Genomic DNA, 14561 nt, shown 5'->3' with positions numbered 1-14561 from the left:
GAAATATATAGCGTTAGGAACATCAATATGACAATTGAAGCAATGAGAGTGAGCTGAATAATTAATCGCTAGGCAATCACTATACAATTCATATGCAGTCACATTAAACTATGGTGGCCCTTATAATGCATCTCCCCAATGTTTGTATTTTATTTTTCCATTGCTTCATATCTGCATTTTTAGCTTGGATCTATGCATGTGTAATAATGTAATGTATGTATACAATTTTGCGTGTAAATTTGGATTTGAACTGTAGAACATATTCTTTAATATATTCATTTCTGCTATTTTTCATGCTCACAGTTAAAAATAATGCTAAAAGTATTATTTTCCATTTATTACTTTATTTTTTTTAAGTGTTCATTTTATTTAATAATCCATATTTAATTGTATTGTTTCTGCGCATATTCTTTCCTCACATACTCCCCCAAAAAATCTTTGAGTTGAAGGTTGTCCCTATGTGAATGTAACTATTACTTACCAATGTTTATTATTGTCACACTAACATTACTTATCCAACTTTCATTATTTACTTTCATGTTGTTTTATGGTCTAGATATTAATGTAATAACTATGTAAGCAGTTGTATTCAATTAGAATTAGAGTCTGGCTGGGCGGAAGAGAAGGCCTACTGGCCTTAGCTCTACCAGATTAAATAAATCTATACTAATAATAAATCTGTAGCCGAAATTTTTCTGGTAATTTTCGATTTTCCAAAAATAATTGGTCCTACCATATATAATTAACCACCCTGAAACCGAAAATCGCTCTTTTGAAATTTTTGTTTGTATGTCTGTCTGTATGTTTGTTACCTTTTCACGCGATAATGGCTGAACGGATTTCGATGAAAATTGGAATATAAATTAAGTTCGTTGTAACTTAGATTTTCGGCTATATGGCATTCAAAATACGTTATTTAAAAGGGGTGTTATAAGGGGGCCTGAATTAAATAAATCGAAATATCTCGCTTATTATTGATTTTTGTGAAAAATGTTACATAACAAAAGTTTCTTTAAAAATAATTTTCGATAAGTTTTATGCCTTGAAAAATTTTGATAGGACTGATATTTAATGAGATAAATGAGTTTTAAAATTAAAATAACTGCCATCTAAGGCCGTGTAATGAATTAAAAAACAAATGACTTCGTCTATAAGGGGCCTTGGACAGCAACACTCGAAAACTATTAAAGATAGCCTACAGAGAATGTTTCTGTGTTTGTATGAAGTAATATCGGAAGCTAAATTAACCGATTTGTATAATTAATTTTTATTTCACCATTGGAAAGTGTAGTTTATCTAGATGGACATAATGCTATACTGTTATTACATTAACTTCTGATAAGATATGATATAATATAATATAATATAATATAATATAATATAATATAATATAATATAATATAATATAATATAATATAATATAATATAATATAATATAATATAATATAATATAATATAATATAATATAATATAATATAATATAATATAATATAATATAATATAATATAATATAATATAATATAATATAATATAATATAATATAATATAATATAATATAATATAATATAATATAATATAATATAATATAATATAATATAATATAATATAATATAATATAATATAATATAATATAATATAATATAATATAATATAATATAATATAATATAATATAATATAATATAATATAATATAATATAATATAATATAATATAATATAATATAATATAATATAATATAATATAATATAATATAATTTAAGTTATTTGAAGGGTTCAGAACCATAGTGGGCCAAGCGCCATTTACTGAATACGTAGAAAACAAGGGTTAAAATTAAGTTATTAGCATAATTCAATTGAAACCTATAACAAGTAAAATAAAATATACACATTAAATCTAAATGACATCAATCTTCATTAAACTATGGTTGCATGTAATAAAAATTAAGAAACATATTAAAGGAATTGTCATTGCACCAAATGAGTGTCTCTGGACCAAAATGATCGCATTTTAATTATTTGGATCCAATTTAAATTAAGTAACATATTAAACGATTTATCCTTCTATCAAACACGAATGTTCCCTGGATCAAATGTCCTATTTTAATTACGTAATTACTTTATATTTATTTCTAATGGGTGCAGCAGAGCGCACGGGTATGGCTAGTAAATAAATAAATAAATAAATAATAATAATAATAATAATAATAATTATTATTATTATTATTATGTGATAATTATGACCACTGCTGTAGAATAACGGTTAGCTCGTCTGACCAGTGAACCTGGGTTCAAATCCTGGTTGGGGTTTTTTGCAGGGTTTTCCCTCAACCAATTGAACCAGAATTGCTGGGTAACTTTCGACGTTGGACCTCGAGATCATTTCGCCATCATTAATTCACATATAATCATCATCATCATCATCCATACCAAAGTCCGGGTTAAGTTCCCGGTGCGCTGTGTCATGTACTTGTACAGGAGCGCAGTCGTTTGGCTATCCAATCATTCACAGAACAGGATAATAAGCCTCAGGCTACAGTGTAAACCTTCGGATCCCTCCTCGTACAAGAGAAAAAAAAGTGAATGATCGTAGCTGATTAGAAAAATTTACCTGTTCCTGAATGGGCCTGACCCTATATCGGAATCCAGGCACAATCCTAGAGTCAATGAACACTCCCACAGCAGGGAACTCGTAAGACTTGAGTGCAGGAACCACGTAACAAGCGGGAAAGTCGCCTAAGGTTGCTGCATCGAGACGTACTGGGGGCCGAACCTTTTGCTGATGATCATCCTGGAAAAAGAAATCACATCATCACGTAACAGTACTTGTAACAATATACTGAAGAGTCCACAATTTGGTAACAATTTTAATTTAATCTTCACGTTCATTTGACATGATATTGTGTAGGTACATCTTTTGCCTCCATAGATTACTATACAGTATTATAAATGCATATTTCTATGAAATGTAGCTTTGTGTTGCTTCCTGAAGGGATACAATAATTGACTATGAAGGTTTTCATGTAGCCTTTTTTATAGTCGTTCAGTCTTTTAGGAAGTTAGCACCACTTCAGAGAATTTTTAAAATTGTGAAAATCATCATATAGACTGATTTGTTACAATACACTTTTACAAGTCAGTCCTTATTAAACATATATGTTAGGAACGTAAATTTAAAATAAATGATGCATTGTTTTTTTTCTTAAATACTTATCACCACTGGAAAAGAGGTAGTTAATCAAATTTCTTAACAAATTACAACAAATAATTCTTCAATATTCGAATGTAATTATAATTTTGTTTCCTGTTTACATTATTACAGTCACTGTAGTTAGATTCATTCATAACTGCTATGCATAGATTCTGTTTATTATTGGTTTTATATCAGTTTATTTTTTTCGAAATCCTGATTTAAATGATTTCTCAGTATTGTAATAAATATATATTACAGCAACATAAAATAGAACAAGTGATCTTTCATACCAGAGGAGCTGATCAGAAACTTCAGAAGAACTGACAGTGTTATGTTTCCTTAATCTTAACAATGCTAAAAATATGTACTAATGAAATGTTTTCCAGTACGTTTTCATTAATGATTTTTCAACATTAGCTATGAAAAAGTTGAATTTTGTTTAAATACGATTCAAGGTTCACGATGTCGAACAGGGTACAAAATTTCTGGGTTTTCCCTTTATGTCATAAATGTAGAAACTTTCGAAGTTCCAAAACTACATATTCGTATTGACTTCTTCGTCAGGGAAAGTAAGAAAAGAGGAACTATAATCTTTTCGCTGTAAGAAAAATCCTAATCTAAACAATAGCACGTGACTGAAGTGAGGATTCATTGGCCACTGTTTGGCGCCATAGATTCTCAGTACGTGTTCCCGCCTACTGTTGTACATTCTGTTTCATGTTAAACATTTCCCGTTACTCGTCAAGTAGACCTAACCTCACTACTATGCATTCATTTGCTTAGGAAATATTTATTTTATAATTACTCTAATTAAAACTCACTTAACTTATTATACACATTTAAGACTATTGGTTTTTGTCCGCTTTTCTCCACTCTTATGTTTAATAACCACACACACCCCGAGGATGCAGAAACTATACTTCAGTATCATGTGCTTACGTGAACAACTACGTTGGTATTCATCCGCGTTCATAGTACATAACAAAATATTAAAGTAGCTTTTCTTTTACATAGCGTTTTACATATGAGTGAAGTTATATGTTTTACCATATTTAACAACTAGAATTCAATTTTTTTATTTTCAAATAATACAAGATTGTGGTTTCCAAATACGAACTATATTTTCCTGCGGCGTGTGAGTGTTTCAACTGGCAGCCAATCACGGTTATGACAGCAACGTGCTTATGTTTACATTAGGATTTTTCTTACAGCGAAAACAGTATAACTGTTGGATCCGTTACCAAGAGCTTTTCCCAGGACTGGACATCATGTGCAATGGTGGCAGGTACATGTATGTGCATTGAGGCTGTAGGAAGGAGTTGTCATTAGATATCATCCAGAATAATTTATAAAAGCTCCATTTAAAACCAATGAAAATGTAAAAAGAGAAAAGAAGAAATAAGAGCTGAACTGACTATCAGTCAAGAGGTGATATAAAAACGCGTATGCATAGCTAACGCAGAAAAGAAGCACTGTGGATTATCAATCTGTACTAAAATATGTCGACTCTTCCGAAGTCCAGGAAAATATTTGTTCATTAACTAGAAACCACACTGTCATCTCTGATGTTATGAGCCGAAACAATGAACGTTTTCACATCTGTGAGATGGTACAGAAACCCAAAAATTGCGCACTAATTTGACATTTATTTGTCAGTGTTGTGCTGTTAGTTACGAACTTGTGGAATGTAACCATGTATTAAATTCAAATAAAAATGAGAATTTTTAGAAATCTGTATTTATTTATAGTCTCTCACTTTAACTCTTAGGTCACATCGCTACTGTCTGTAGTTTACTATTGGGAATGCTTATTGTTGTTGTTTCTATTATTCCGTGGAAATTGGGATTCATCCGGAATTCGCATTTATTTAACTGAAAATTAGTTACATTCAGTCGAGGAAACTACGGAAAAACCTTGATCAGATTGATCGACACCGTGGATCGAACACGAGATCTCCCGAACGCGAGTCCAAAGCATTACCATTGAGCCATCTCGCACGGTGATTGGAATTTGTAACTGAAATAAATTAGTATTTTTAATGATAGTTTTATCAGTAAGTGCGTCTCACCAAGCTACTACACCTTCAGGACTACTAGTGGATTGTGTGCCATAGTTGGATAATTTGGTCTTTGGTGTGAAACACTGAGACTTTGAAATACAAAAGTAGTACAATATTACGTAATTGTGCGATTTATTATACATACTTGAATTTAAAACGTAATGAGTCGTACTAGTACTGCATTAGCGAAATTGAGTTGAAAAAACAAATGTGCCATGTAAAATATCAGACACGCGACAGGACTCATGACTCCACTGCACTTGCAACAAGAACGAGGGACTGGATGAAGCCTTGCAGCTCCAACACTTTCGGGGTCATTGCTTCAATTATCTGTTGCACCGTCTTCTGCTTTGCTGAGGTTTCTTTAATTTCCTGTGCTTCTGTCCAATCAGCCCATCACGTTCACTTCGTCAAATGCATGTTATGTAATCTTCAAGTGCGTTTAACTAGCAAGAGGTGATTATTGTGTCCTGTGTAGCTTCTTTCATTATAACGACTAAGAAGATAGTATGCCACGTTTACTATTGGCATTTCAATATGTGATCACATGCTTTAGAAAATGATGTATTTTGATATTTTATTCATAATTTGGATTAATGATTCAAAGTTTGTTTCGACTAGTTGTCCAATGACATTAACACTAACTTATTTGCATTATTTTCCAAGCAAGTGCATCTATGCTGTTGCTGTTCCAGCTTTGGCACTTTTCTGGATAGTTTTTATTGGATATTGTATTTCTTTCTTTGCGTGTCATGCACTTAAATAATTGTACATACTGTATGCTCAGGTGTTCAGCTAGAAAAGCCTGGTCGAATGTTGTCATTTCTGAACAAAGCGAGTGCTGTCTTTCTTTCCATGCCTTTGTATATCAACTCTGTACATTATATCGGTATATTCCTTATTGTTTAATATATTTTTGTGCATTATCTGTACTCTATATTATTGACTTGTTTGTATAATGATTCTGTTCTGGCCAATTGACCTGCGTATTCATTCCTACAACTGCAAATTATAAAACAACTTGCTCAATCATTGTAGTTAGTAAACAAAGCAGAGTCATCGTTGCAGTTTTGCTTGGGGGGCCGCCCTGCCCACCTAACTGACGCCTCTGAATGGTGATGGTGATGGTGGTGGTGGTAGTTTAATAGAAAAAGGAGTATCTTCTGCGGAGATCTGGAAAAATAACTAAGGAAGAGACTAATGAAGTGCTTTGTGTGGAGTGTGGCATTGTGTGTGGGCAGAAACATGGGAAATTATGATGAAGTGAAGAGAAGCGACTATAAGCATTTGAAATGTGGATATGGAGAAGAACGGAGCGTGTGAAATGAACAGACAGAATAAGAAACAAACCTGTGTTGGAAAGAGTGGATGAAGAAAGAATGATGCTGAAACTAATCAGGAAGAGAAAATGAAATTGGCTGGGTCACTGATTGAGAAGAAGCTGCCTTCTGAAGGATGCACTGGAAGGAATGGTGAACGGGAGAAGATATCAGACGATAGACGACATTAAGATATGTGGATCATATGCGGAGACTAAGAGGAAGGCAGAAAATAGGAAAGACTGAAGAATGCTGGGTTAGCAGTGACAGACCTGCCCTCGGGTAGAACACTATGAATGAATGAATGAATGAATGAATGAATGAATGAATTAATTAATTAATTTACCTGGTATTCAGTGTCGCTGTGCTCGGAATCACAGAAATCATGAGGAACTTGGAGACTGGGGCTGCATCTGCCACTCTTGGTGGGAACGTCATCCACATCCTGCCAACAAAGAAAAGTGAGCTTCAAAATCGTTATCAGAAATAAACATAAGAATTAAAATTATACTTGATTACTCCCATTACGATAGTATAAGTAATACTAATTAAAATATATAATTACAATTAGAAATATAACTTAAAATAACAGATAAGATTTGAACATCTTGACATTCTTATGAGTTCAACGAGTGTATAATAAAATATACAAAAGTAGGATCATTCAGAAATGCATCACTCAAAACATGAAAATTAAATACCACCGCTGTGGAGTAACGGTTAGCACGTCTGACCGTGAAGTGAGCGGCCCCGGGTCCAAATTCGGGTTGGGAAAAGTTACCTGGTTGAGGTTTTTTTCCCGGGATTTTCCCTCAACCCATTAAGAGCAAATGCTGGGTAACTTTCGGCGCTGGACCCTGCACTCATCTCGCTAACATCACCTTTTCACCCAGACGCTAGATAATCACAGCAGTTAATAAAGCGTCGTAAAATAACCAATAAAAATCATATATACCGGTACTGTACATTATTTCATGTACGCCAATTAAAGTCAATGTTAGGTATCTGTAATATTGTTTATCAAGTGAAGAACAAAATTACAGTCCTTGAAAAAAATACACGATGCAAACAGATTAAGATGTGTGTAAGCCTATGCCTATACAAGATGCAGCCAATATACTATATTTCCGAACAGCACTTATACTTGTACTGTTAAAACATATATGCGAGTGTCACTGAAGATCATTGCTTCCATGCCTGTTGAGTCGGTCTATCAAACAGCTTCAGATTGTCTTTAAAAACTGAGATTCTACATTTGATTTTCTGCAAACATGTCAAGGACCTACTGCGTTTTTTTCCTGGAATCTCTCCATGTACCCCTTATGGCTAGTCTTCTTCTCTGCCTTTCAAGTGATGCATTTAATATAGATTCTAGGCGTTTCCGTGGTTCTAGCTTCTCCATTTCCTATATCCTGTGTATTGCCTACATTCAGGGCAGCCCGGAAACTTAGTGATTGCGCCTTGTGTATCTTGTGACATGCTGAACATTTGCAGAAAATTTGCATTTCGTTAACCACTTTGAGAGGAAAAAATTCAGAAATTTAATATTACACATATCTTTATATTTTTAATCACATCAGCTGTTAATATTTTTCGAAGAGCTGTATTACCTGTATTGTTACGATTATTTAGGTTGGAGCAATTTCACTCATACGTATTATCCCTAACATGAGGTAAATATTAAGGCTACTATCTCAAGTGAAATGATAATCTCAGAACTATAATGCCTATTTTGTGGACCTTAAAGAGAGATAATTAAATATAAAGGCAACAAGTTTCAGTTCAGATCAATTTTTCTCATTCATATTGTGTAAGCATCTGTAACTTAGACCTTGTCACAGTGAAATATAATTCCGCATTCCCGTTCCCAACTACAACTTATTAGACGATGCTAAGCATCCTCCAGGACCAGGGCCCTGTCTCTATGATCTGACATATTTCTTCATTTCATGATCATCACCTCTCTTGCATCGCGCTCCATCTTTTTTCAGAGAGCAATGAGCATGACCAAATTAGTTCCAAGTGCTGTTTTGTGCATCCTCGTTCCGGATTCTCTCAGTCTGTCTCGTGCACTCTTCATTTTTACTGCCAGTTTGTTTTATTGTATTTTTCTGGGGTGGAGGAGGTACTAATGACGATCAAAGTCAACAGTAAGTTCCCAAGTGATCTTCCTACGGTGAACGTATTTCTTACGGTCATCCTACGAAATATTGTTAGGTTATTAGCCTATTAATTTCTTTCTTATTAATATCTGTTGACTGTCAGCATTGAAGTCCAAGTGTCGTTACTCACTCATAGCTTTGTTATCACTGGTGCAACAACGTGATTTGTTTGGGGGTACGAATTTTGTAAGAAGGAAGTGAAGAGAGTATAGTGTGTATGTGTGTTCTTACCGTTATCTTCCATTTGTATTTTTCTTTTGAAAAAAAAAGAGCGTGATCTTGGTATTATTGTGACGGACCTCTTCATAGTGATAGTTTAATAATTATTAATAATATTTCGATCGATATATAAAAACCAAAACCTTATACTGTACCATAAAACAAATAAATTAAATTAACACTAAACAAAGACTGCCAAAGACAATGTAATATTTAATGTACAAACTTCATTCAGTAAGAAACTAATGCAATGCTTCGATCACTCATTACTTAAATATTACACGTCACACAAATAAGTAACACATTTAACATTCATATCTCATTTTAGCCCTTATTAGTCTGAAATTATAATATATTATGTAGTACCTACTCATTGTAACAATATTTAACATTCAACTGTTTCTAACCGTTTTGTTGATTATATGGCTGTTTTAGACGGCCATGAAATCTTGAACATTAATAAAATAGGCTGCTATTCCATGGATACTTATTTCTTAATAATTCTGAGTTTACATGGCCGTGAAATCGTGATCTTATAACCTCTTCAACTTGAAATATTTATTTCATGTGTATTTAGTATTTATTTATTTAACCTGGTAGAGATAAGGCCGTGCCCCTCTACCACGGGATTACAACTATAATATGAACAATAAAATTACAATTAATATTAAATTTACAATTACAATTACAATAAAAATTAAAGTACGACAAGATTACCTGATTAATGAAAGCTAGACATTTTATCATAGAAGTTAAGAACAAAGAATATTTTTGTATTTACTGAATTACAAATTAAACCTACAATAACAAAAATCTATAGTAATGAAATTACCGGATATTGAAATATTTTGTGATAGATTAAGAGAACTATTTACAAGAAACCATGCCTGAACGAGCCTCAATTATTGGCCAAGTGCCTAGTAAGTTTGCGTTTGAATTCAATTTTATTTCGACAGTCCCTGATGCTAGCAGGTAACGAATTCCAGAGTCTTGGCAGGGCTATTGTGAAAGAGAATGAGTATGAGGAGGTGCGATGGGATGGCATTGTTAGTACTGTTTCATGGCGAGAGCGTGTATGTGTATGATACACATTCGGAAAATTCTCTTTTCGGCCCTCGTGTGTTTGTGAAAGTTTCACAAATTTTACACTAGTGCCAAAAAGAGAACCTTTACGAACTTATCTCATAAACTTATTTTAAGTATTGCGCCAAAACGTTTTGAAAGAAATACGGGGACATTTGACAGATATCGGAGACACTTCAACAAAACACAGAATTTTTAAAATACACAGTGTGATCCACTAAATGCTCAACTCAAGTCATTTTTTGTAACTATAAGAAACTGTTCAGAACACTGAAATGATGACGAGTAAAACTGAAGTGGTTGGAGGGTTGAGAAACAAGTGAGTCACCCGATATCTTTAACATTTTGTAAATATGAACTGCTATAATGGTTAGTAAACTTGTTTGGTAATAGTGAAAGCATAATAAATTGTATAAATATTTACAGTCTGTATGACAATGTGAAGGCAGTCCTGTTTCAGAACACGAAAATGACACATTATTTCTAAGTTCTACAAGCAAAGGAAGCAAAAGTCGTGACGTAAGAGAGAAATGAGTGTTGCTACTACTTTCGCATGCTCGTAGGCGGACTGGCGGGTTAGTAATCAAGCTGAAACTTTACTACTTGCCTCCATGGGATTAGAGATGAGCAATAAGTGCAGGCAGGATGAGCACTGCGCCGCTCTTTGACGTTCGGCCCATTTTCACGTCTATTTCGAGGCTGTGGAACGTAATATTGCTTTACGCGTCATTGTCAAATTTATTTTTGTATGTGTGACCGGTGAGGAGGGGAGAGGTCTTCAAGGTAGAGGTGACTGCGTAATGAGACGCCGCATCTAAATTTTGACTCGCATTGTCGGACGCCTTCCAGCTGCATGGCCACCCTGTATGTCCGTATAAAAATAGGTTTGCGTCATTTTGCTTGGCGCCAGACCGAACCAGCGATCTCGAATGCAGGAGCTTGTGGCTTTCTGGTGGCACTTTTCCAAAAATTAAATATGTACACAAACTTTCTAAATGGTAGTGGTAGTAATTTACAGTGGTAGTAGAAAAAAAAACAAGACTTGTCAAGCAGCAAATGGCGTGGTATGTTAAAAATGAATGCTATGTATGGTTCTACCCATCCGGACTCTTCCTGGACGTTCTGCTATAAAGTCGGTACGATGTAACGTGAGGTATTAAGATGCAACTTCAACATTTTCCCCCCATTACTTGATCACCTGTTGAAATTGATTTTTAGGTTCACTTCATTATCGGCAACACTTCCTCGAATACACGCATGTTAACAAATATCAAGATAGTTAGTCATTGTATGGAATTCCCATTCCTAAAGTGGACACAAGATAACTGAATTTTAGTTCCAGAATTATGAAAAAACGATGTCACTACAATTACAATATTTGTCTTCATATGTTTCACAGATTTCGCAACAAATGAGTTTTTATCATGTTACCAATGACACTCCTATTATAGTATTTCCTTGGATTATCATTCAAAGACACACATAGACTACAATTACATCATTCAAAAGGTGAGAAGATAAACTTTTGCTTGCTGAGTTGCACACAAAAGGCATTCTTTACAATCCAAAAAAGTAGGACATCTAACATTATTCATAAATTTTACTGTTTATGTCCATGCAAACTATTACAGTAAAATGCGTACAGGTTCTCATAAAACGATTCTTTGTATACTGCAATAATTTATAACTAATTACTATTTTTCTGTTTATTAAAATCGACATTTAAAAGTGACAGTAAATTCTAAAAGATATGGATGGTTTATTTATACTGGGTGTTCAGTTGAAAATGTGTCATGGCTCGCGGTATGCGGTCACGTGGCTAGCCGATGAGCCTAGAGAATTCAATCTCCCTACACTTCCACAGAGGCGTATTATCTATGTGCCAGAGAAGTTGCCTAGCAAGTACGGCGTTCATTCTGAAGAGTACGTACCGATACGTACGGTAACGCCGGTAGTGGCAAGAATGTGAACTCTTTGGAAACACGTACTGAGGTGAGTTTTTTCTTACTGTCGGGATATGGGGAGAGGGTTAAGATGATTACTTACGTATTTGTTGACATTAACGTGAACGGTCAACATGGACACGGAGCATTTGATTTTTATTGTGGAATTTTGCCGTACGCAACCGAAGATAAATACCCTGCGTACGACTTGCCGGCGCAAAACACAGTTCGAAAGAGGTTATGGTAGCACACAGACCGTACAGGCATCCATCTGTTGCTACGACGTTCAAGTTATATCGTACACGTTCTCAAGTTCAGATTGAACGCCTTGATTAATAGGCAACTTCTCTGACATAAAAGCTGAAACTCGCTTCAAATCGCTGACTCAACAGTGACGTCATGACACACTTTGAAATGAACACCCAGTAGTGATATCCTAAGAATAGGTCTATTGCTTTCTTGTCAAATAAGTAACAGTACTGTAGAATCAGACCGTTGAAAGGGAAGGTATAAAACTAATTGCTTTTGTGGACATGTCCCCCGGGCGACGGGTGGTTAGAACTAGTGACCGATAGTCCTTTAAGAGGGACCCGTGCCTAGATGCGTAACCTCTCGTGTTAAATCATATTTCCTGTGTCAAGGATGCGAAAACAGTATTTCCGTGAAAAGTCTCGAATTACATTAAAAAACATCACAATTCTTTCTGTTTATACAGCCTGCAATAAAAAATTGAAGGTGAATGGAAAGTGTGAACTTCACGTGTGTTATAGAGAAAGTTATAAGACACAGAACTCTGTTGTAGACAGTTCTGTAAAAATTCTATTATATAGCGGTTGGGGCTGTTGGTCCATCTGCTGAAATCAGCACTTCGAGGAATCAGACGGAAGTGTTATCTAGATTTAGAGCATGTCCTTCGGAGAAACGATTTTTTCTTCGAAATCTTACAAGAGTTGTTACACAGCTTTTCAAGAAACTTGAATGAATTAATATGTTTTGTTTCCAGAAAAGCTAGGTTTTATATGTGAGATAAACTGTTTTTAAAGTTTGGAGGCGGACGCAATGGGTGGACATTAAGCGTCTTTTAAACTGCCGATTGTTTAATTGTTTTTATGCTCGACCATGCCGAAATGTAGTAATTATACACCTGGTAGCAGTCCTTTAATGCATGTCATTAAAGTACACCTATTCATTAAAGTTCAGGTTTTCGATTATTCTCGGATATGCAATCGAAAGACGAGGAAAACTTCACGGAGGCTGGAAATCCAATACTGTCGCAGAAGGTTATGTTCTGTTACTATAATAATTAGGGTTAATTGTAAATAATATTCAAATAAATTCAATTTGTCATCTCGTTTTTCAATTCTAAATCAATTTCCAGGTTATACATTCTCGGCATTACATCAAGGTCAATGACATTATTGTTCCTCGGAAAAAATCAATACTTTCGCATCTGCGCACATCTCACAATTCAAGAGCTATGAACAAGGTCACTTCCGATCTTCTGTCAGATACAAATAAAATGTATACTTCTGAATAATTTAAAGTATGAAACTTGCCTATAATGGTAATTAAGACGCTCGTATGAAAATTATGAAACTCGCTTGCGCTCGTTTCATAAACAAACATACATGCGTCTTAATTACTACCATTATAGGCTCGTTGCATAATGTACTATTACAAGAACTAAACGATGCGCAATTTAAGTAGGAAGATAAATGCTAAAACATTTTAATGTGGTGCATGTAACTTTTGTTGTCCACAGGCACAATATATTGGAAAAAATCATTGCGACCGTTATAGGCCTACATATGATATCTGTGTACAGCGTATTGTCTAGGAAAAGATGCGGGGAACAGTACCGGTAATGAATAGGTCTATCGGTTCCGAAACCCTCTCAGAACAACACTACGTTTTTTTTTTTCAGCAAAACCAACTCTTTTCTTCGCATATTGAAAACTCGACATCATATCTACCCTCATCGCGCAGGTTTTACTTTCCCGTGTTTTTTTCAGTAATGGAAGTAGCCCTTGCGCGCATCGTGACTTCATTGTGTTGCTCCAGCTGGAACTTCTGCCTCACGAGCATCTAAAAATACTGCTGGCATCCGAGGAATTTCCTGTGTCTCCGTGTCCCAGACGGTCGTTGCGCTTTATGCCTGATCGGAATGCAGCTTTGGACAGCAGTAGATAGCCTTACTAGTTCGTGATTTCGTGAAGATAAAATAATAATAGGCCTACACGTATAACACCATCACATGTTTAACATTGTTTAATTATACACGAAACAATTTTATAACTTTCCATGTGTAACGAAGTAGACGATTAAGATTATGGAAGAGGGAAAGTAAGATTTTCAAATAGAAGAGTTGATATTCTAGAATGAAAGGATTAATGTTATATTTTCTAATGAGGGAATTAAGATTCTTATATAAGAGGAATGATATTCTCTAATGAAGGAAATAAAAATTATCTGTAGTAATGTCACGAGAGGTCTGAGATTCGCCGATAAATCCACGAACGAAGCGAGTGGATTTATCTGGGAAATCTCAGACCTCGAGTGGCATTTATTAGGACTATTTCGTGAATA

General features: G+C 34.6%; 1 protein-coding gene across 1 annotated transcript in view; it reads right to left on the bottom strand.

Moving 5' to 3' along the window:
- Positions 1-14561, bottom strand: part of LOC138701023 (uncharacterized) — a 40202-nt gene that overhangs the window by 11603 nt on the left and 14038 nt on the right. The window contains exons 2-3 of the mRNA XM_069827519.1: positions 6915-7013; positions 2609-2788 (exon numbers count right to left, since the gene is read on the bottom strand). Coding sequence (XP_069683620.1) covers positions 2609-2788; positions 6915-7013 — 279 coding nt within the window. The remainder of the gene's footprint in view (positions 1-2608; positions 2789-6914; positions 7014-14561) is intronic.

The sequence above is a fragment of the Periplaneta americana genome, chromosome 6, assembly GCF_040183065.1.
Source record: "Periplaneta americana isolate PAMFEO1 chromosome 6, P.americana_PAMFEO1_priV1, whole genome shotgun sequence".
Taxonomy (NCBI): domain Eukaryota; kingdom Metazoa; phylum Arthropoda; class Insecta; order Blattodea; family Blattidae; genus Periplaneta; species Periplaneta americana.
The sequence above is the reverse complement of the archived record's forward strand: the minus strand, read 5'-3'. Positions and strand labels throughout refer to the sequence as shown.